Source organism: Penicillium riverlandense (assembly GCF_028828495.1).
Source record: "Penicillium riverlandense strain IBT 135883 chromosome Unknown utg000006l_segment0_segment0, whole genome shotgun sequence".
Taxonomy (NCBI): domain Eukaryota; kingdom Fungi; phylum Ascomycota; class Eurotiomycetes; order Eurotiales; family Aspergillaceae; genus Penicillium; species Penicillium riverlandense.
This window is the reverse complement of record NW_026643197.1, coordinates 2,666,731-2,685,616: the sequence shown is the minus strand read 5'-3', so window position 1 is coordinate 2,685,616 and position 18,886 is coordinate 2,666,731. Positions and strand designations below refer to the sequence as shown.

The 18,886-nt window shown below is 50.5% G+C and overlaps 10 protein-coding genes across 10 annotated transcripts; 5 read left to right on the top strand and 5 right to left on the bottom strand.

Annotated features, from left to right (window-relative positions):
- Positions 1 to 186: 186 nt before the first annotated feature.
- On the bottom strand, positions 187 to 1,581 carry N7474_007290 (M20 family metallopeptidase; the record flags this gene model as incomplete). Its single annotated transcript, XM_057198700.1, has 4 exons — positions 187 to 413; positions 469 to 608; positions 658 to 1,436; positions 1,489 to 1,581. 4 exons carry the CDS (start codon positions 1,579 to 1,581, stop codon positions 187 to 189), a joined length of 1,239 nt encoding a protein of 412 aa, XP_057052140.1.
- Positions 1,582 to 2,139: 558 nt separating this feature from the next.
- N7474_007289 (formimidoylglutamate deiminase) lies at positions 2,140 to 3,477 on the top strand (the record flags this gene model as incomplete). The annotated part of the gene is made up of 1 exon (XM_057198699.1): positions 2,140 to 3,477. The coding sequence occupies one exon, from the start codon at positions 2,140 to 2,142 to the stop codon at positions 3,475 to 3,477; it is 1,338 nt and encodes a 445-aa protein (XP_057052139.1).
- Positions 3,478 to 4,173: 696 nt separating this feature from the next.
- On the top strand, positions 4,174 to 5,520 carry N7474_007288 (4-hydroxyphenylpyruvate dioxygenase; the record flags this gene model as incomplete). Its single annotated transcript, XM_057198698.1, has 3 exons — positions 4,174 to 4,862; positions 4,915 to 5,079; positions 5,136 to 5,520. 3 exons carry the CDS (start codon positions 4,174 to 4,176, stop codon positions 5,518 to 5,520), a joined length of 1,239 nt encoding a protein of 412 aa, XP_057052138.1.
- A 143-nt stretch (positions 5,521 to 5,663) lies between these two features.
- N7474_007287 (uncharacterized protein) lies at positions 5,664 to 7,382 on the bottom strand (the record flags this gene model as incomplete). The annotated part of the gene is made up of 1 exon (XM_057198697.1): positions 5,664 to 7,382. One exon carries the CDS (start codon positions 7,380 to 7,382, stop codon positions 5,664 to 5,666), a length of 1,719 nt encoding a protein of 572 aa, XP_057052137.1.
- Positions 7,383 to 8,274: 892 nt separating this feature from the next.
- N7474_007286 (gaba permease) lies at positions 8,275 to 9,642 on the top strand (the record flags this gene model as incomplete). Its single annotated transcript, XM_057198696.1, has 2 exons — positions 8,275 to 9,020; positions 9,072 to 9,642. The coding sequence occupies 2 exons, from the start codon at positions 8,275 to 8,277 to the stop codon at positions 9,640 to 9,642; spliced, it is 1,317 nt and encodes a 438-aa protein (XP_057052136.1).
- Positions 9,643 to 9,750: 108 nt separating this feature from the next.
- N7474_007285 (sulfotransferase family protein) lies at positions 9,751 to 11,249 on the top strand (the record flags this gene model as incomplete). The annotated part of the gene is made up of 3 exons (XM_057198695.1): positions 9,751 to 9,924; positions 10,389 to 10,464; positions 10,528 to 11,249. The coding sequence occupies 3 exons, from the start codon at positions 9,751 to 9,753 to the stop codon at positions 11,247 to 11,249; spliced, it is 972 nt and encodes a 323-aa protein (XP_057052135.1).
- Positions 11,250 to 11,449: 200 nt separating this feature from the next.
- N7474_007284 (uncharacterized protein) lies at positions 11,450 to 12,604 on the bottom strand (the record flags this gene model as incomplete). The annotated part of the gene is made up of 1 exon (XM_057198694.1): positions 11,450 to 12,604. One exon carries the CDS (start codon positions 12,602 to 12,604, stop codon positions 11,450 to 11,452), a length of 1,155 nt encoding a protein of 384 aa, XP_057052134.1.
- Positions 12,605 to 13,140: 536 nt separating this feature from the next.
- Positions 13,141 to 13,933, bottom strand: N7474_007283 (short-chain dehydrogenase; the record flags this gene model as incomplete). The annotated part of the gene is made up of 3 exons (XM_057198693.1): positions 13,141 to 13,306; positions 13,354 to 13,636; positions 13,690 to 13,933. 3 exons carry the CDS (start codon positions 13,931 to 13,933, stop codon positions 13,141 to 13,143), a joined length of 693 nt encoding a protein of 230 aa, XP_057052133.1.
- A 976-nt stretch (positions 13,934 to 14,909) lies between these two features.
- On the bottom strand, positions 14,910 to 16,772 carry N7474_007282 (fungal specific transcription factor domain-containing protein; the record flags this gene model as incomplete). The annotated part of the gene is made up of 1 exon (XM_057198692.1): positions 14,910 to 16,772. One exon carries the CDS (start codon positions 16,770 to 16,772, stop codon positions 14,910 to 14,912), a length of 1,863 nt encoding a protein of 620 aa, XP_057052132.1.
- Positions 16,773 to 17,481: 709 nt separating this feature from the next.
- N7474_007281 (RTA1 domain-containing protein) lies at positions 17,482 to 18,282 on the top strand (the record flags this gene model as incomplete). Its single annotated transcript, XM_057198691.1, has 3 exons — positions 17,482 to 17,583; positions 17,629 to 17,723; positions 17,772 to 18,282. The coding sequence occupies 3 exons, from the start codon at positions 17,482 to 17,484 to the stop codon at positions 18,280 to 18,282; spliced, it is 708 nt and encodes a 235-aa protein (XP_057052131.1).
- Positions 18,283 to 18,886: the final 604 nt, after the last annotated feature.

Here is an 18,886-nt window from a genome sequence, read left to right as displayed (position 1 = left end):
CTTGAGGAACAAGCATGCCAAAAGGGAAATGGGATCGGATTCAATTGATGAAATTGCTTTAATGCGAAGTTGTGGGCATCATATGCTTTGCTAATAAGACCCACTGATGCTTAATTTACAGGCTCCTCCCTGTCTTGCAATCAAACCCACCATTGCACTCACTTTCAACACTAAACGTAGCCTTGTTTAGCGCATCGTATTCTCAAACTCATTTCGTACCTCCTTAGCAAAAGCATCATCACTCAGAACTTTGAAAGCTGTAGCCGCCATTGCCTTACTTGTAGCAAAGGTTAACTGATGAGATTCCTCTGTCCTCGCAGCAGCTGTGAATTCAGGCGTGTGGTTTACAACACGCTCATCGGTCGGTATCCAGTAACATGGATGTATTCCAGGACAGGCTTGGGTGACATTTCCTAAGCATGATCATCAGTCGTCTCCATCAACAAATCCAGTTAAAAGGGCTATTACCCATATCTGTAGAGTAGGATCCAAGCCATGGTGCTACCTCGTTCAGGTTATCATACTGCGGGATGTCGAGCTTTTCCATCGCTGCCAGGTACACAGCAGAAAGAGCACGGCTGGGTCTCAGATCGGAATATTCGTTGGTCCTTGCGGATGGTCAGTATACTCGATTGAAGGGCGGAGGACAGTACCAACAGTTCAAAGTTGACCTTGCACCCGGTAGAGATAGCAGCGCCCTCAAAACAGCGCTTGGCCCGCTCATTCAACTCACGCGCTTCCTTTATCGTTTTACTCCTCAGATTATAGTTCAACACACTCTGTGGCGTGATGACATTCGGCGCCTCTCCCCCTTCAAGAATGACGATACCTATTCTCTCATAAGGCTTGATCTGCTGTCGAAGCAAGCCAATCCCGTTGTAGGCCATCACAGCAGCATCGAGTGCGTTTATGCCCTCGTGGGGCAACAAAGCGCCGTGAGCTGGCTTACCAGTAAACGTCGCCTTGACTTTGATACTGGCAACACAAGTACCAAAGGGGATGCCTTTAGAGAACCCCGTTGGTGTACTCATAACCGAGGCGGACATAGGATGCGCCATCAAGCTCGCATCAACGTCCTTGTACGCACCGGCATTGAGAAGTTTGATCTTCCCGCCAAGACCCTCTTCTGCCGGAGTACCGAGGAGACGAACGCGACCAGGAATTTGGTACTTTTTCAAAGCCGCGACAGTCCCTATGAATCCGGCGACTGAGCCCATGGCGATGAGATTATGGCCGCAGGCATGGCCGATCCCGGGTAGGGCGTCATACTCGCAGTTGAAGTTGACCACGCGCCCGCCAGAGCCATACTCGGCTGACAAAGAAGTCTCCAGCCCGTGGGCATGTTTGGTGACATTAAAGCCTTGACTGGTGAGGAAAGCGGCCACGTTGTCGTGGGCTTTGTGCTCGCAGTAGCCGAGTTCTGGATTGTCGTGAATCTGGACTGTATTAGAATAGATGCTGCTCTTTGGGATTGACTGGCCTATATACCTTGATACTGAGCTCTCTTAATTCAGGGCCCAACTCTTCGATGCCTTTGTCGATGGTGAGCTGTACATCCGCGTCTGTCGAACTTTGCGTCATCGTGAGGAGACTGTCTGCTCAGCACAGCCAATCGTATGAATGTGTGTTATATGAGAATGGAGAGACCTTCAAGGAAAAACACCAGTTTTTGGATACTGAGTGACACTGGTGGTTCAAAAACTTTAGCCGGTGCTTCTATTATCCCTAGTAGGACTAACCAGGACGTCTGACGTGCAAATGCCCGAAGGTCGCCGACTTTCTTCCGAGTGGCGGCTGTATTTTCAGAGTTGAAATTAGTTAGTGTAAAAGATCGGAAGATTAGCGACGCGGGGAAGGGTTATATGGTGCTAACCAAAACTGTCCAAGGGTGGGCGCTTCTTATATCTCAATTAGGGCTAGCGTGTGCGTATGACGTATAATTCCCGAGCGGTGTTGACCTTCTCCCGGACGGCGGCTGTATTTTCAGAATTGGAGTTAGAGTTGGACTCGATATACAAGCTAAGCGCGAATTTTGCCGTTTTGTCATCCCGATGCTGACACCGGTGGGTGTTTAAAATTCTATATATTTCCAAAGACCAATGGACGGTGTCAGCAGCCAGTCGCTGACGTAGTGGTAAGATGAGGTCCTTTCGCTTTAAAGCCATTCTAGAGAATTCTGGCTGGCTCGAAAATGCAGTTGTCTCCGTTGATGAAGCGGGAAGAATCGTATCTGTTTCACAAGACGAAGTTGTGGGCGCAGAATTTATGAATGGCTACGCTCTTCCTGCCTTTCAAAATGCGCATTCCCACGCCTTCCAATATGCGATGGCTGGACTCGCGGAAAACCATGCCGGCGAGGACGATTTCTGGTCATGGCGCGAAATGATGTACCAGCTGGCTCTCGAGCTCGACCCCGAGAGTTTGGAAACAATTGCTCAAATGTTCTACTCTGAGCTTGTGCGAAACGGCTATTCAAATGTGGCCGAGTTTCATTATATCCACCACGACAAAGACGGTGTACCATACACGAATCTTGCAGAAATGGGCGAAGCTCTTGTCAAAGCTGCACGAAATGCAGGAATCAAAATCACGCTGATCCCCGTCTATTATCAGAAGGGCAGCTTCGGCGTCGAACCGAACGAACGGCAGAAGAGATTTATCTCGAAGTCCTTCGACGATTACAAGCGGCTATACGACGCTTCTGCAGAAGTCTGCCAAAGATACCAGCACGCCAATGTTGCAGTCGGCGTTCATTCAATGCGTGGGGTCGAAGCGACGGATATTATACGCGCCGCAACCGAGCTGCCCGACGACGTTCCTTTCCATATACACATTTCGGAGCAGCTCAAGGAAGTCGAGGGCTCGCTAGCATTCCTGGGCAAGCGGCCAGTTGAATGGATCCTCGACAATATCAAATTGAACGAAAGGTTCCACCTGGTCCACGCAACCCACCTGACGCCGACGGAGACAGCAAATCTGGCAAAATCGCATGCCAACGTCGTGCTTTGTCCGAGTACGGAAGGCAATCTCGGCGACGGACTCTTTCCACTGAGGAACTATCAGGATTTCGGTGGCAATTGGAGCATTGGAACGGACAGTAATATCGGCTTGAATCCGCTAGAGGAATTGCGCCTGCTGGATTACGGACAACGACTGATATCTCACAAGCGCAATACGTTCGGCAGTGATGCTGGTTTGTTTGCACTTACGAAGGCAATAATTTCTGGGCGCCGGGCGATGAACAATTTCGAAACGGGCTTTTTCACTGTTGGTGCGGATTTCGACGCCTGTGTCATTGATGCGAATGCGCCGCTACTGGCTAATGTGAAAATGGAGAATTTGGCATCTTCAATACTCTACTCGGCCGATGCATCCCACTTTTGCGGCACTTTTATTGCCGGAAAGTTGATTCAAAAAGACCATAACTACGACTCGATAAAGCAAAAATTTGTGGAATGCGTTAACAGATTTCGCTAAAGGTTCAGAGGGGAGATCAGGAGATAGCTCAGATACAAATTCGAGACAAGCAAGAGACACAATACATCTCTATTTCGGCTGGAGAGGTCTCAAACCCCCGCAAAATCCTCAAAACTGCCTACAAGGCGCTTTATTGGCGGTTTGGTGTATTTTTCGTCGGAAGCGCTATTGCAGTGGGAATCGTTATCCCCTACAACGATAAAACTCTAGTCTCGATTTTGTCCGGAGTAGCTTCTGGCTCAGGAACCGGAGCCGCGTCGCCATATGCCGTCGCCATATGTCATCGCCATGCAAAATATGGGCATCTCTATCCTGCCTCATATCACCAATGCCCCGCTTATCACGAGCGGCTTTTCTGCCGGAGAGTGCCTCGAAATGATATGCAAACGAGAAAGGGTCGAGGCAACGGTTTAAGCAGTTGGACAAGAAGTATGCACATGATAAGATAACTTCGTGACTGTATAAGGTATCCTATAGACAAATCCAGTGCTATCTACCGAGGTACGTAGGTGTCTCAAATTCGCAGCCCATACAAGACGCCCCAAATCAGATTCCATGGAAAGTAGGAATGTGGCGCTGTTTATACTTCGTAGATCCGCCCGTGAGTACCCGAGCTGCAACGCAAAATATTTCCCTTCCTCACCTCGCCTCTCTTCTTCTCATGGCTCAATGACACCTTCAATACACGATAAAATCATGCCCATCTTGCCCCAACAGAACAACAATGACCTGTTCCCGTCCAATCTGGGCCCCGAGTACGTCGGCTTCGACCACATCCACTGGTGGGTTGGCAACGCCAAACAAGCCGCCTCGTACTACATCACCCGCATGGGATTCCGCCCGATCGCCTATCGCGGACCAGAAACCGGATCGGCATGTTTGACCAGCTACGTCGTCGGGAACGGGGACGCGGTGTTTGTCCTCACTGCTCCCGTGTGCCCACCTGGCAAGACCACAGATGAGCAACAATTATCATCAACAGCTACAAAGGAAGACCGGGCTGCGCTGGCTGCGGTCCACGCGCATTTAACGGCTCACGGAGACGGGGTCAAGGATGTTGCGTTCCGGATCAAGGGGGATATCGGGGCCGTGTGGAAGCGGGCTGTCACGCACGGCGCGGATGCGCTTGCGTCGCCGGCGGCGATTGCTGTTGATGGGCATGGCGCGATCCAGATCGCTACAATAGGCACGTACGGCGACACGGTGCATTCGCTGGTGAATCGCGACGAGTACTCCGCCCAAGCGCCCTTCCTGCCGGGGTACCGTGTGCTACATGGCGACGACGACGATCCCATCAACACCCTCCTGCCGCCGATCGAGTTCGTGGAGATTGATCACTGCGTGGGGAATCAGTCCTGGGGGGGCGTGGACAAGGTAGTGCGATAGTAGGTGGAATGCGTATCAAGATCATGCACTCAAAGCTGACGGAAAGAGCAGTTATGAAGAATGTCTCGATTTCCATCGCTACTGGACCGTGGACGACAAGGATATGTGCAGTGAGTACTCGGCGATGCGCTCAATTGTGGTCGCGTCCCCGAACGAAACGATCAAGATGCCAATGAACGAGCCTGCGACGGGGAAGAAGAAGTCCCAAATACAAGAGTACCTACCTCCTCTTCCCTTTCATCTATCCCAATCATCAACCTAACTTCTTCCAGATTTGTAGAATACTACCACGGCCCCGGCGTACAACACATAGCCTTCCTGACCCTGGACATCGTTACCGCCGTATCCCGGCTCTGCTCACGCGGTGTGCAATTCCTCCACGTTCCCCCAGCCTACTACACCGATCTGCGCGCGCGCCTCTCGCACGTCCCCTGGACGCTAGACGCCGACCTGGCCGAGCTGCAGCGGCTGAATATCCTGGTTGATTTCGATGAGCGCGGATACCTGCTCCAGATCTTTGCGAAGCATGTTGGGGATCGGCCGACGGTGTTTGTGGAGGTGATCCAGCGGAGGGGATTTGATGGTTTCGGAGCGGGCAATTTCAAGAGTCTTTTTGAGGCGTTTGAGAGGGAACAGGCGCGCAGGGGGACTTTATGATATAGACATAAACGCATGGTTCACGGAGCATCCCATTTACCATATCTAGACTCTAGCCGAACCCGACAATAGAGAATGAATGGGTATATCATTGACCAGACGCTAGTAGTCACTAGTTCCAAGCTTGCCTCAAGTCGTCCTCATCAGTTCCAAGGATCACCGCTCAGCATGCGGACGAAGGTGCGCAAAGTCCGGATCCTGCAAAGCGCGCTGCATAACCAAATTGAAAAGACCTGGCATCCGGGGGCCCCCCGTCCACCGGGTGCCCCAGGTCCATACAACCCGTATTCATGCTCGGGGTCAAGGCCATACTCAATGTTATCGTCCAAGTCATCCAGAAAATCCGACATTTCATACGGCGAGATCATGAAATCCACTTTCGTGCCCTGGAACAGATCGTGCAGAGAGCGGAAGCATTGTTCGGGCGTTTTCCCTGGCGGAATGCGCTGCCCGGGAAGTTTGATCGGCTTGGTGACATCGATCGCGAGGATTCTGAACTCCCTAAGCGCCGGGTACAGTCCCTTTTGGACGTCTTCCGCGATGTTCTGGACCAAGTCCCGAATCGAGGAGTTGCAGTCGGTGATACGGAGCATTTTGAGGGAGGGCGGGAACTGAGGGTGTGGTGGCAGAACAGCATGTGGGAGTATGATGGTGTCGAGGACGGCGAAGTCGCGAAACGAGCCGATCTTGGGACGGCTGGACATGTATGCCTGAACGCGCTCGATGGTCTCGAAGGCCCCTATGTCCCGATAAAATTCGACGTGGAAATGTTCCAGAGTATCCTTGTGCAGGAGGGCGGCTTCGTGGGCCTGCGCAGCGTTGAACTCGCTCGTGGCTCTCTGTTTGATGGTGTGGACCACAACGTGGTCTGGATTCATGGAGAAATTCTGATAGGTGAAGGATCTCAATGTCTTGCACGCCTGCATGAACTTTTTGATCGCGCCCGCGTCGAGGTGGCAGTGGTGGAAGGCCACTTGCTCTGTCGCCAATGTGCCCGGCGCCCAGGTAGAGGGAAATGATGCGTCGACGAGATCGCCGTACTCGAATGTCGGGAACGTGAGTTTGGGGAGGGTAAGGAAATGCTTGTAGTTAGCAATATTGTAGCCCTTGACATATTCTTCCACGTCGCTTTCGATATGGACAGACTCGAGGTTCGACAGAAACGATGGATAGTGACTGAAGAGACGAGTGAGTGGCTGCAAGAAGAATCCTTCGCCGGGCAGATGTAGTGCACGAAGATTGGGGGTCTGATGCGCCAGCAATGCGACAAACACGCCGACGGAGCCTTTCTTCGCCGCCGGTATCCAGACTTGTTTCTCCTGATCAGCTAAATCAAGGCCTTGGATGACGCCTGTGAAGAACTGGAAGTCATCTTCGGGGAGCCGCCGAGGGCTATCTTTGCCTGGCTCGGGCACGAGAGGCGTAATGCTGATCATCTGGACATGCTTTCCGAGCTCTGGCCGACCATAGAGGATTTTGGCGAAAGTCATGGTCTTGACGATACCACCTTGCCACCCATCCTCCTCGAAATAGCGGAAGAGACGCGGCTGGGCGAGGGCGCGGAATCTCTGCGAGACGAGACAGATATTGCGTAGACACTCATGCTCGTGATGGTCATCGTCCTCCTTTTCCATATCCTCATCGTCATCCTCATCCTCGTCCTCATCCTCGTCCTCATCATCATCATCATCATCATAGTCGTCGTCATCCCAGTCGTCCCGCTGTAGGTCCCTTGGCAGTTCCCTCTGCAATTTGTTCACCGTGTCTTCCCTGCCTGCCGCGCTTTTATAATCGTCGGGCTCGGCAATAAAAGACAGAATGTTTTCCAGGAGCTCTGTTGGGAGGTCCTGGATGTGGACCATATTGGAGATGAGGTCCTACCAAGGGTCAAGGTGGGTGGTGGAAGGTTGTTTGGCGACGCGTCGTGGCGCGTTGAGGAGGGACGATGGTGCGTCTAGCCTGATGTAGACCGTGGGGGCAGAATGGGATTGTTGGTTATTGGGACACAGCAGGTAACGAGCAGCCGTCCCTATCGATAGTAGGGAATAATGTAATCGGCAAGTAAACAAGCAATATTCGCAATTTGGAACATTCTCTAAAATGCGATCAAGTATACTCTAAGGATCACTCTATACGCAGGTAGCATTCTCCACACCCAAACTACAAAATATATATTGAATCGCTCTGGTGTACGCGCACCATCTTCCTAATCCATTCCCCCCCCCCCCTCCCTGATTCCCCCTATTCAAAACTCTGAACCTTGAATTGAGTTGATCCACCAAATTAAGTTTCGGCACTGATATTACACAATGTTATTGAACAGGGGAACAAGTCTTTGGGCCCACTCCAAGTTTTACTAGCGTGTGCAGGTCCTTTGAGAGAATACTGTATATAGTGGAGGGACTAGTTAGCGCGCATTCACAACACGCTTCAGTAGTCATAAATGCCAACAGAGAAGTGATTTATTACCTCCATAGTCCTAGTATTGAGACTTGCAATCAGATCCCCGGATTTTGTTTTACCAGACGTACTAGGCCTTACGAAATCCAAGGATCCGGACATCGGGGACTGGCGCGTGGGGGCGTACAGTACGGTAAGTCCCCGGTTTTGAGGGATTTGGCTCATGCCAAACCGAGGATAGTGCGGATAGTCCCCTGTCTCTCACTCTTTTCGACCTGCTTTCAACTCTCCTTCTGCGTCAATTCCCTTCCCCGACGTTTAATTTTCTCCCACTAACTCACTCACCCCTGCAACATGGAAGAAAGCGGAGGGACCCTCCGGCAGAGGCACACGACCGCCACTGCCGACGCCGATGCCGATGCCGACGCTTCGCTGGAGCGAATGGGCATTAAGTCCGACCTCAACCGTCATTCGTTCTCGAACATTTCCATGCTTGGCATGGCGTTCGCCATCGTCAATTCATGGTGTGCCATTGGCACCACAGTCAACGCGTCCCTGCCATCTGGCGGGCCCAGCAGTGCCGTGTGGGGCATTGTCATCGCCGGCATCTTCAACATGTGCTGCGGGGTGTCGCTGGCCGAGTTCCTGTCAGCCTACCCGACGGCGGGTGGCCAGTACCACTGGGCGGCTGTGGCCAGTTGGAAGTCAACGAGACGGGCCGTCAGCTACATCACCGGCTGGATTAACCTCGCCGCGTGGGTGTGTCTGGCCGGGGCCAACTGCCTGCTAGTCAGCGGAATCATCATGAGCTATGCCCAGCTCATATACCCGACCTTTGAGCCACAGCCGTGGCAACGACTCCTGCTGTACATTGCCGTCGACGTCATTGCCTTTAGCTACAACCTGTTCGCCAACCGCTTCCTGAGCCACTTGAACAAGTACAACATGTTCTTTACTCTGGCGGGTTTCGTCGCAAGCCTGGTTGCCATCCTAGCGTGCGCGGCTCCAAACTTCCAAAGCGCCAAATTTGTGTTTGGCGGGTTTATCAATAAAACTGGCTGGACGAATGGTTGGGCCTGGCAGCTGGGTCTGCTACAGGGGCAAGTGTCTACCTTCCAGAAAGAATCACTATAAGCTAACGCCGTCCCCAGTGCATTCTCCGTGACGGCCTACGATTCCACCATCCATATGATTGAAGAGATGCCGAACCCCACCACTCAGGGCCCCCGGCTCATTATCTACGCCATCGGGATGGCGGTCGTCACGGGGTTTGGCTACATCGCCGCCGTGCTCGCCGTGATCAGTAATATCCCGAAAGCCATCAATTCCTCAGAACCCCTTCTGGAGATCTATTACCAAGCGACGCAGAACAAGGCCGGCAGTATCTGCCTGATGATGTTCCCCCTCCTCTCCTTCGTCCTATGCGCCATCGACGACATGGCCACCAGCGCCCGGGTGGCCTATGCCCTAGCGCGCGACGGCGGCATGCCCTTCAGCAGCCACTTCGCACGCGTGAGCCCAACCTACGGCGTCCCCGTGACGGGACTCGTCTGGTGTTTCGTATGGGACATCATCTTCGCTCTCGTCTTCCTCGGCTCCGACGACGCCTTCAACGCCATCGTCTCCGCCGCCGTCGTCTGCTTCACCATCACCTACGCCATCCCCCCGGGAATCAACATGCTGCGCGGCCGCCGCATGCTCCCCGAGAACCGTAGCTTTTAGCTCCCCAACGCCATTGGCTACATCTGCAATGCCGCCGACGTCGCTTGGGCACTACTTACTACCGTCCTCTTTATCTGGCCTACGTCGAGCCCGACCAACGCTGTCAATATGAATTACTGCATCGTCGCCTTCGGCGTTATTATCGTCATCGCTGGCTCGAATTGGATCTTCATCGCTCGCAAGACTTACACCCCGCCTGCCCTTGAACTCGTCCACGGCCACGGCCACGTTCCAGTCCCGGTTGAAGCGAGCGAATTGACGGATGAAAGCAAAGCGGGCCAGGTGGAGGCGCATGGTCTTGAAAAAACGGAGTAATTAGATCTTGACAACGACCATGGGAGTGGGACGGGTAGGAGTTAGGAGTATGCTCAAATCCCTCGATGGCTGCTCAGTTCGTTGGGGAGGTGGCAGGTGGCTTTATAGTCCCTGCTTCCTCATCCCCTATCAATCACTAACTGAACTAGTTAAGTTAGTTAATTAGTTAGTTAACTAGTTAACTATTGGGGCTGATTCTGAGTCATTCGTGCGCGTGCTGCTGCTGCTGCGATCAACGCATGGGCGGATAGCATTTACTCGTCCCCAAGTCGGATCCCCAACAGCTAGCGTTGTGTGGCGCGCGGTTGGGGGCCTGACATGGGGCCCGAGTATTAGCTACCTCCAGGAAGCGTAATCGTCCTCCTTTTTTTCATATCTGCCATGGCGACGCCGCAAGAACGACACCCAGACCTGTTTCGCCCCGTTAACAGCGATTCCCCCCGGGGAAGAAGCGGACTGTTCCACTGGAATGCATGTGCCTAGGGTTCAACCGGACGGGCACCGCGTGTAAGTGTAGCCCATCCGCCAACCCTCCAAGAAAATTAACGACACTAACCCACCCCGCGACAGCGATGTGTAATGCCCTCGAAATCCTTGGCCTCCCCTGCTGGCACTCTACCCAATTCATGGGCGCCAGATTTGGCGACATAGAGATGTGGCAGGAAGGTATTAACCGCAAGTTCTTCGACGCGCCAGGCCCAAAATACGGGCGCGCCGAGTTCGACCAGCTGCTACACGACTACGGCGCTATCTCCTCAGACACGCCGGTCATCGCCTTCGCGGACGACCTAATAGAGGCCTACCCAGACGCGAAAGTTGTCCTAGTCGAGCGCGATATCGACTCGTGGTACGAGAGCTGGATGAATAGCGTGATCAAGAATACTTTCGACCCCTTCGTGACAGTCATCTACACTATTGACCGGTGGTTTACCCACCCACTCGGCCATGTGCATAAGTCCACCCTTCGTGGTTGGTTAGGGATTAGGAATCCCGAGGATGCAAAGCGCGTGAGCAAGAAGAAGTACCTTGAGCACTACGCGCTCGTGCGGCGGCTTACACCTGCCGACCGCCTGCTAGAGTATAAGATAAGTGATGGGTGGGGGCCCTTGTGCGAATTCCTAGGGAGACCTGTGCCCGATGTGCCGTTCCCGTATCTTAATGAGAAGAAGTGGTTAGATGAGAAGGTGCAGATAGTGTTGCAACGAGGCATGAAGCGGTTGGCGTGGAAGGTGATGATATGGTTTTTGGCGCCGCTGGTGGTAGCAGGATTGATTTATAAGGCCTCGAAGTGAAATAGGTTTAGAGCGAATTTGTATATCGAATTTACTGTATAGTATCGCTCCCTGAGGGTCTAATTTTACTGGTCTGCATTATTTTGTTCAACACCTATCTTCGCCATATTCGCTAACTAATTCACTAACGTATTCGTTAGGCGAGTTGCGCAGTCCGGCACACCCATCAAATCATATTTTGATATCTGAGCGCCTCTGTATCATGGATCTTCTAAGCCAAGTTTGGCATACTGATCCACAAATTCATCGAACAGCTTGTTGAGTCCGAGAAGATTCAGCGGGTCCTTGTCGTCCTCTTCACTCATGAAGCACAGCATGTTATGGAGGTCAAACGAAATGGCCAACATATATCCGTATTCGGATTCTAGAAACACCTGGTCCCCAGTATCCGAATCCCCGGTCAGTGTGTTCCACTGTCTGGTATACACCTCACAGAAGTGTCTCTTCTCCTCCTCGGTATACCTCCTGCACCTTGCAATCTTGCTCTCGTCATCAAACCATTTGAACATCTTCTGCATGAAGTGGCCGCCAATGTCAAATGCTCGGTAGTTCTGCATCACAAACTCAAAGTCAATCAGCGCAACGCTGCTCTCTCCGTCCTTGGGATTATTCTTCACCATGACGTTCCCGAACTGGATATCATGGATACACCATGCTGCCTTTCCTCCTATGGACTCCAGCTTATCCACCACTTTCCTCACCCTTGTTCCAAAGTCGTAGTCCACTAGCCCGTCCACACTAACGCCTCCTTCTTTACCAAGTGCCTTTAATTTGTCCATCATGTAGTACTTCTCGAGTCCATCGATGATAGCTTCATAGTATAGCTCGACAGGCTTTTTCTCCAGCGCCGGCTTCAAGACATGGAACATGGCCAGCCCTTTAGCAACATCCGCTCGGATAACCGACTTCTCAACATCCTCCGGCTCCATGTTCCGTGCCTCTAGGAACTCATCGATTCTCCCGAGCGTGCCATCCCGCGTCTTGAAGAATCCATAGACGTTGGCTCCTAGTCCGGACCGACCGTACTCGTAACAGAGAAGTGCTTCCTCCTGCTTGCTTGGTGCCAGATTCTTGAAGACGTCGAGGATGCCCCCGGTGGCATTACCACTATGAAACTTGATAAACACCTTTAATGGCTCCATCGGTGAGTCTGTGCCTGTATCTGGCTTCGGCTTCGGTCGCTCAACGGGACAGTGAGCGTTGGCAAACGATGCATGGTATGACATGGTTAGGGTCTCGGGATCCACAGTAGGCCATTCTTCCGTTAGGAATGTGCCGATGATGTCTCTGACATCCTGTTTGGTTGGGACTTTGTCTTCGCGGAGAGTCACAGGAACGGGCGTCAAGGTCGCCATCTTGTGGCAGAAGCGGAGGTGTGACTGCGATGAAATATGTGCTAACTAGTAGTGCGATTATTTATTAGGAAACTCCACAGTTGTTGAATAGTGTCCGTGTCGCGCCTCAATCGCGAGAATGATTGGTTCAGCGGTGAGTCGGGGTCTCAAAGTTGCTTAGCGCCCGGGGTCCGGACATGCCGATCTATACAAGTGATCTTGACTCTACAGTTGTGTTCGAATTTAGTTACAGAGAAGTGCAAAACGGGTTTCGCCAATTTGCACTGTTCACCTAATTCTGGGTCCCATTGCCGAGACGCCAGCTCATAAAATGAGTGCAGTGCTGTGAACCTTCGTATAATTCATATTCTGTAAATGATGCTCAGAGGGAGAATGACGTACGGTATGTAAACATGAAGAGCCGGCGAGTGTTCCGCTCTGAACATGTTACTCCGCAAGCCATCAAGAAAGGAAGCAACCGATGAAGACATGAAACTGGGTCTAATTCCAAAAGACGCAAGCTCCAAAAAGCATTCGCCATTTGAAGGAAGCAAGCATCAAGCTAGGAAGTGCTTGTATCCTATGTCCTTGACAAAAGCCTGTTGCCAAGGACCCTGAACCTTGTGCTCCGCGAGCTCAGTATAGAATTTTCCATGTGCCTCTCCATCGACCTCAAAGTATGCGGGAGCCCCATCAGCCTTCCGCTCATCGGCATAATAGAATCTGCCTTCGTCAATTTCAAAGCTATTGTAGCCATAGGAAACGCTTACTTAAAACCTCTATTAGAGTACGCGGTAGCAGCAGAGCGAATGATGTAGGCCGTTGCGGATTTACCCACACCAGCATCAAAAAGATTGGCTATAGTGGTCTCGTTAAGTACATTACCAGTGTAGATAAAGGTCTTAGACCTATACTTAGGGAGTTGCTCGAAGCCTAAAGCCGCCTGTTGCATAGCGACAAACGCACTAGTCGTATTGATGTGGAAGTCACGACTAAACTCAGCCAAGGGAAGAGATAGAGGATCATCTGGATTGTTCAAAGTCACAGCAGCAGCTTCAAGGGCATTAGCGGGGTTCCAGTCAAGATTTTACGAGGAATATACTTACCATTGTAAACAACAACGCTTGGTAGGCCGAGTAATGCCTCAACTTTCGAGAAGATGCCCTTCACAGAATGAGGATCTGATAGGTCGGCAGAAATATGGATTTGGTCCGCGTTGCTATCTTCTTCCTTACGACTTCTAGATGCAAGCGCAGCTTTGTAGCCCTTTGCGGCAAAGGCCTCAGCCACATGCTGCCCAATATTGGGACCTGATCCGAGAATAAGAATAACCGGAGACGTGCTAGCCATACCTGACTTTGTATGAATTGACAAGAGATACTGATCACTGAGGAAGATATACAGATCTTAATATATTAGCTTCAATGATCAAATAATAGTTCTATCTGGATTATCAATCCGCTTGTTTGCTAGTTTTGCTCTGTTCGCTTGAACTTTATCATATGGGGATGGCAAATTGAAATTGCGAAACCGATCTAGTCAATCAGGACAACTGGATACTGCGAGTTGAGGCGACGAGAAATCAAACTTGATCTGGAGTCATGGGTTTAGTTAGATTCAGGGTAATGATGACTCAGTAGACGCAGCCCCTTTGAAATGAAATTGAAATGAGAAATAAAAGTGAAATTACACCTTCCCTATCATCATAATCTCCCTCTAAATCAAGTTGGTTTTGTTTGCATCATAGTTTGTGTTGTTTGAGTTGATAACTAAGGACCAATCAACGCCGATCCGGGCGGGTTGGTTTTGTTTGCATTATAGTTTGTGCTGTTTGTATTGAGAACTAAGGACCAAATCAACGTCGATGACAAATTGCAGGAGTTATTTAATTAGTTGACAAGCAAATGGCAGCTGACCTGTACCCTTAATTGCAAGAGATAATTCACTACGTAACTTAGTTAAATATCCAGCCTAGCAACTGTTTAAGAAATGCGATGACAGATGCAACTCCTAGTTGAGGATGATGAACAACATTTCAGGACGGCGGAGAGAAATTGCAAAGGTGTTTTCAATGTTATGGGAATACAAAGTAATACAAAGCTCCCAGTCCACAGTTGAGCGAAGGATGAAGCGAGTACAAGTCAACTTTGAGAAACTTTCGAGAGAAGCATTTGGATGATACGGAATGTTACAGTCAGCTATCGGAGTTTCGCTCCTATCATTTACGCTTGATGAATCTGGCTGCGATAAAGGGGCTGGGCTCAGGCGGTAAATGCAGGTACTGTATAAGAAAAAGGCCGGCAACATGCTGGAACAAATAATCAAATTAAACGACACTTGTCTGGTGGAGATCCTGGAGTTCACCCAGCCTGGAATCAAGTAACGCTAGCTGTTTGTCAAGGCGCTCAAGGATCTGTGCCGTATCTCGATGCGATGACGCTTTCGCCGCTGTATCTCGCAGCAACTGCGCTGCTTCAACATAGGTCTGGACATGTCGGTTGAAACGATCGTCTCCATTGTTCTCGTGGGTGGAACGAAGCAGACTTGGGGTGCCACGGTTGCAAAGTTCAATACCGCGTTGACAGGACCAAAAGCACAAGCCCGCACAGGCATTGCGCAAAACAGATGGTGCGAGATCAACCAAAGAGTGTCGGTCATCATCTTGATTGAGAGTGGCCTGCCGCTTAATCCACTGACAGATATCGACCATGTCGTTCAGTGCGCGTACACTTGCATATTCGACTCGTATTGCAGTTGTCTCTGCCTCCAGGCTTCTCTTGTCATGTATACCGTAATCTGAGACGCAGCACTCAATCTGCATTAGACAGTTTAGCTCTAGAGCCCATAAGACTGCACGATAGAGATGAGTATGTTTTTTTATTTCACTGGAATTTGGCTCGTCGAGGTCTCTAGGCGCCAGTCCACCTGCACTATCTTTGTACCTCCGTAGATATTGCGGACAGATGTTGTTGCTCCAATGATAGAGTTGCTCATACGAATCGTGGACATCGTTCGGGTCGACGCCTTGACATTTTGCCAGAGGGCTACACAAAGTCTGTGTAATTTTGCGGGCAACAATAGCCAGGGCAAGAATAGCATCAAAATAGTCCTTGGTTTCATGCGGCAAATGACTGTCGTTGCGGCCGACGTCGTTATTTGGGATGCGCGATATTTGTTTGCGGTCAAGGCAGTGAAATGCGTCAAGTCCATAGACATGCCAGTAGAGAAGCACACGACGCTCGCTTGCTCTTGCCAGTTTTGCTGACGAAGTTGAATCTATGGCTTCACAATCGAGAATTCGATAGTTAATCGTCATCAAAACGAGCGATTCGTGTGTAAGAAAAAGCCTTCCTAGGTTCGAAAGAAGAGGTAGACTGCCCACATCTTCGTATTCGAAATTAACCATGAGCGCCAGAGCTTCAAGGTCATCAAGTCTGATACTTTCATTATCAGTTTCGTTGCTCCGAGCAGTGAGAAATGTCTCTCGGAATTTGCACGCAAGACGTTGTTGAAGATCCCATTTGTTTGGTGCTCCAGTGAAGGGCATACCGCAGCAGGTAACGGCATATAGAAGTAATTCACTGCACCGATTCGCGTGATAGTCCTGCCAAAACGCATCCGCGAGGAGAATTGGAAGATATGGGGCCGCAGAATCGAAGTAGGAACGCAGTGCTGCAGTGTAAATAGCCGCGTCTGCAGAGTCACCCATCCAAGAACATGAATCAAGCGCCCCACCGGGAAAGATAGAAACACGCCCATACTTTTCTCGGCTATCGGTCTTGGTATTGTCGGAGGTAGAAGGAGGACCTTGCAGGCCGTGACTTGGTCCGTGGTTGTTCCACTCCGTTGGTTCGCAGTCACCCATGAAGACTTGGTCGAGAAAAAGCATATTGTCGGAGCTTAGTGCGAATGGGTCATCAGCAAATAGGTCATATGGGGAATTTGATAGTGCCATATGGCTATCTCCTGTTGAAAGGGAGACGAAGTTTGATTCTGAAGCAACCTGCGAGGTCTGTTTCCGTCGGTTACCCAGGGAAGTATTTGATACATCCATCTGTGATTCTCCAACGCTGACTTCCACAATATCTCCGCGATCGGTAACTTGGCGGCGCCGCCGGATACGAACATCATCCGAGTCATCAAGACGACATGGTATTTCCCGACGTGCGCACTGCGAACATGTAGCCATGCCTTGTCTAGCGCGCAAAAATCGGTCACATCTGACCTTTCGTCGATGGCAAAAGTCGCATGATACTCGTTCCAATCCTCGTTTTAGCGCCATTGGAGATTATCTGAAAGAAACTTCCGTCGAGTGGGCGAGTTCAACGATGCGAGACGGAGGCGGAGAAAGCGCGGGGATTTGACGGGAGTAGCGCGCAGTAAGCCTACCGCACTGGTACATCCGGCGGACATAAATGGATCAAAACCAAGAGATACGTCAAGGTAGTGTCGACACACTTTAAATATGGAGATCCAAAGAGGTCAAGTCATTTAGGTAAGTTCTTGTCTCCGTATTCTCGAATGGGCTTATTATTTCCTCAGGCTAGCCAAGCAGGGGTGCGTTAGTGTCATTCCCGGAGATTGTGCGGAGGTTCCGCGGTAGTTTCTCAGAAACTTGCAGGCAGCAGCGAAGGGGGATTTTTTGGGCTAAACAAGTCTTGATATCTCCGATGAAAAGTTTATCGCTGAAAGGTACCTCTCTAAGACGACGCGAAATCTCCGTTTGTCGTTGTCATATATAATGTAGTCTCCTTGGTCATGAGATGGGGAGATCAGATCAATCAACGAACTGCACCATGGATCAAAACCTTAATATGTATGGATACTTACCCAGCGAACCTGCATCGTTCTTTGGAATTATATTTTTTGGGACCTCAATGAGCATATGCATCCTGCAAATGGCATTCGGGCGGTATAGGCACTATTGGATGATTACGCTTGTGCTTTTCGCCCTGGGGGAGGCAATCGGCTGGGGAGGGCGCCTTTGGGCTCATTTTGATGTGAGTTTCATTCTGAATGAAGAATAAATTGCTAATCAACATAAGCCGACGAGCTGGATGGCTTTCATGATCCAAATTTGCAGTCTCATCGTCAGCCCTGTCTTCCTGTCTGCTGCGGATTATGTTCTCTTCTGCAAGCTGTGAGTGAATTGACCGAAGATTCAGAAACAAGATGTTGACAAAGGCAGAATCGGAAAGATCAAACCCCGCCTCTTCCCCATTCCATCCACAATTTTCTGGGTTGGCTTTATCATTTGCGACATCATCGCCTTAGCCATTCAGACTGTCGGAGGAGTCCTGGTATCAAGCGCAGAGAGTTACGAACAGATTAGCCACGGCGGAGACGTTATGCGTTCAGGAATTATCTTCCAGTTCAGCAATACGGTCGTTTTTGTGGTCCTCATCCTAGGAGTAATATTCCTACTACGGAAAAAGAGAACACCGGTCTTGCAAGGGAGATGGCAAGTAATGACAGCTTTGTGCGTATCAACCCTCACTATACTGATCCGGAATGGATATCGTATCGTCGAGCTGTCGGATGGATGGAAGGGTCATCTGATGCACACGGAGCGATATCTCATCGGTTTGGACATGGTACCTATGGCTGTTGGGATTGGGGCTTTTGTTGTTTTTCCTCCTTCGTTCTTTTTACACGAGGAGAAGAAGCTAGAGATCAACTCAATGGAGTTGTCGGCATAGCTGTACCTAGCCATGAGAACAGAACACTCTGATAGACATATAAGAAGAAGATCCGTTTACCCGGTGATACGATTGAGACAGATTGTGCAGGTAATAATCTCTCGAATCAGCGTTTTGCTCTTGAACACGCTGCCGTACACACCTTGCGACCAACTTCAACGACAGGGGATGGGTGAGGAAGCTTGGTTGCTGCCGTCCCTACATTAGCTCAACACCGCTGGCGCACATTTTCTCATGTTCTCCCCGCTTTTCCTTGTCCTCTGCAGTGAAAGAGGGTAGAGAAGGAATACCGGTTCAACAAAAGTTGACAATTTCTCCTGAAGTTTCATCATCAGCAATAATAAGACTCGATCTAGGCTAGGGAGCAGACTACATAGAAACTCCACTAGTACCATTATTAGAAAGTGAATCTCTACGATCAACTTACTAACTACTATTACCGAAAGCACCGAAGCGCCGAGAACCTTTTTTCAAGCCTCAAAAGAGCCCCAATGCATTCATATAGATGGCCCCCAACAGTTACTAGTTCCTACCTCCACCGTATCCTTACAAATAGGAATCTCGCGTTCGGGCTTTCCGAGGGGCGAATATTCTGCGTTTCAAT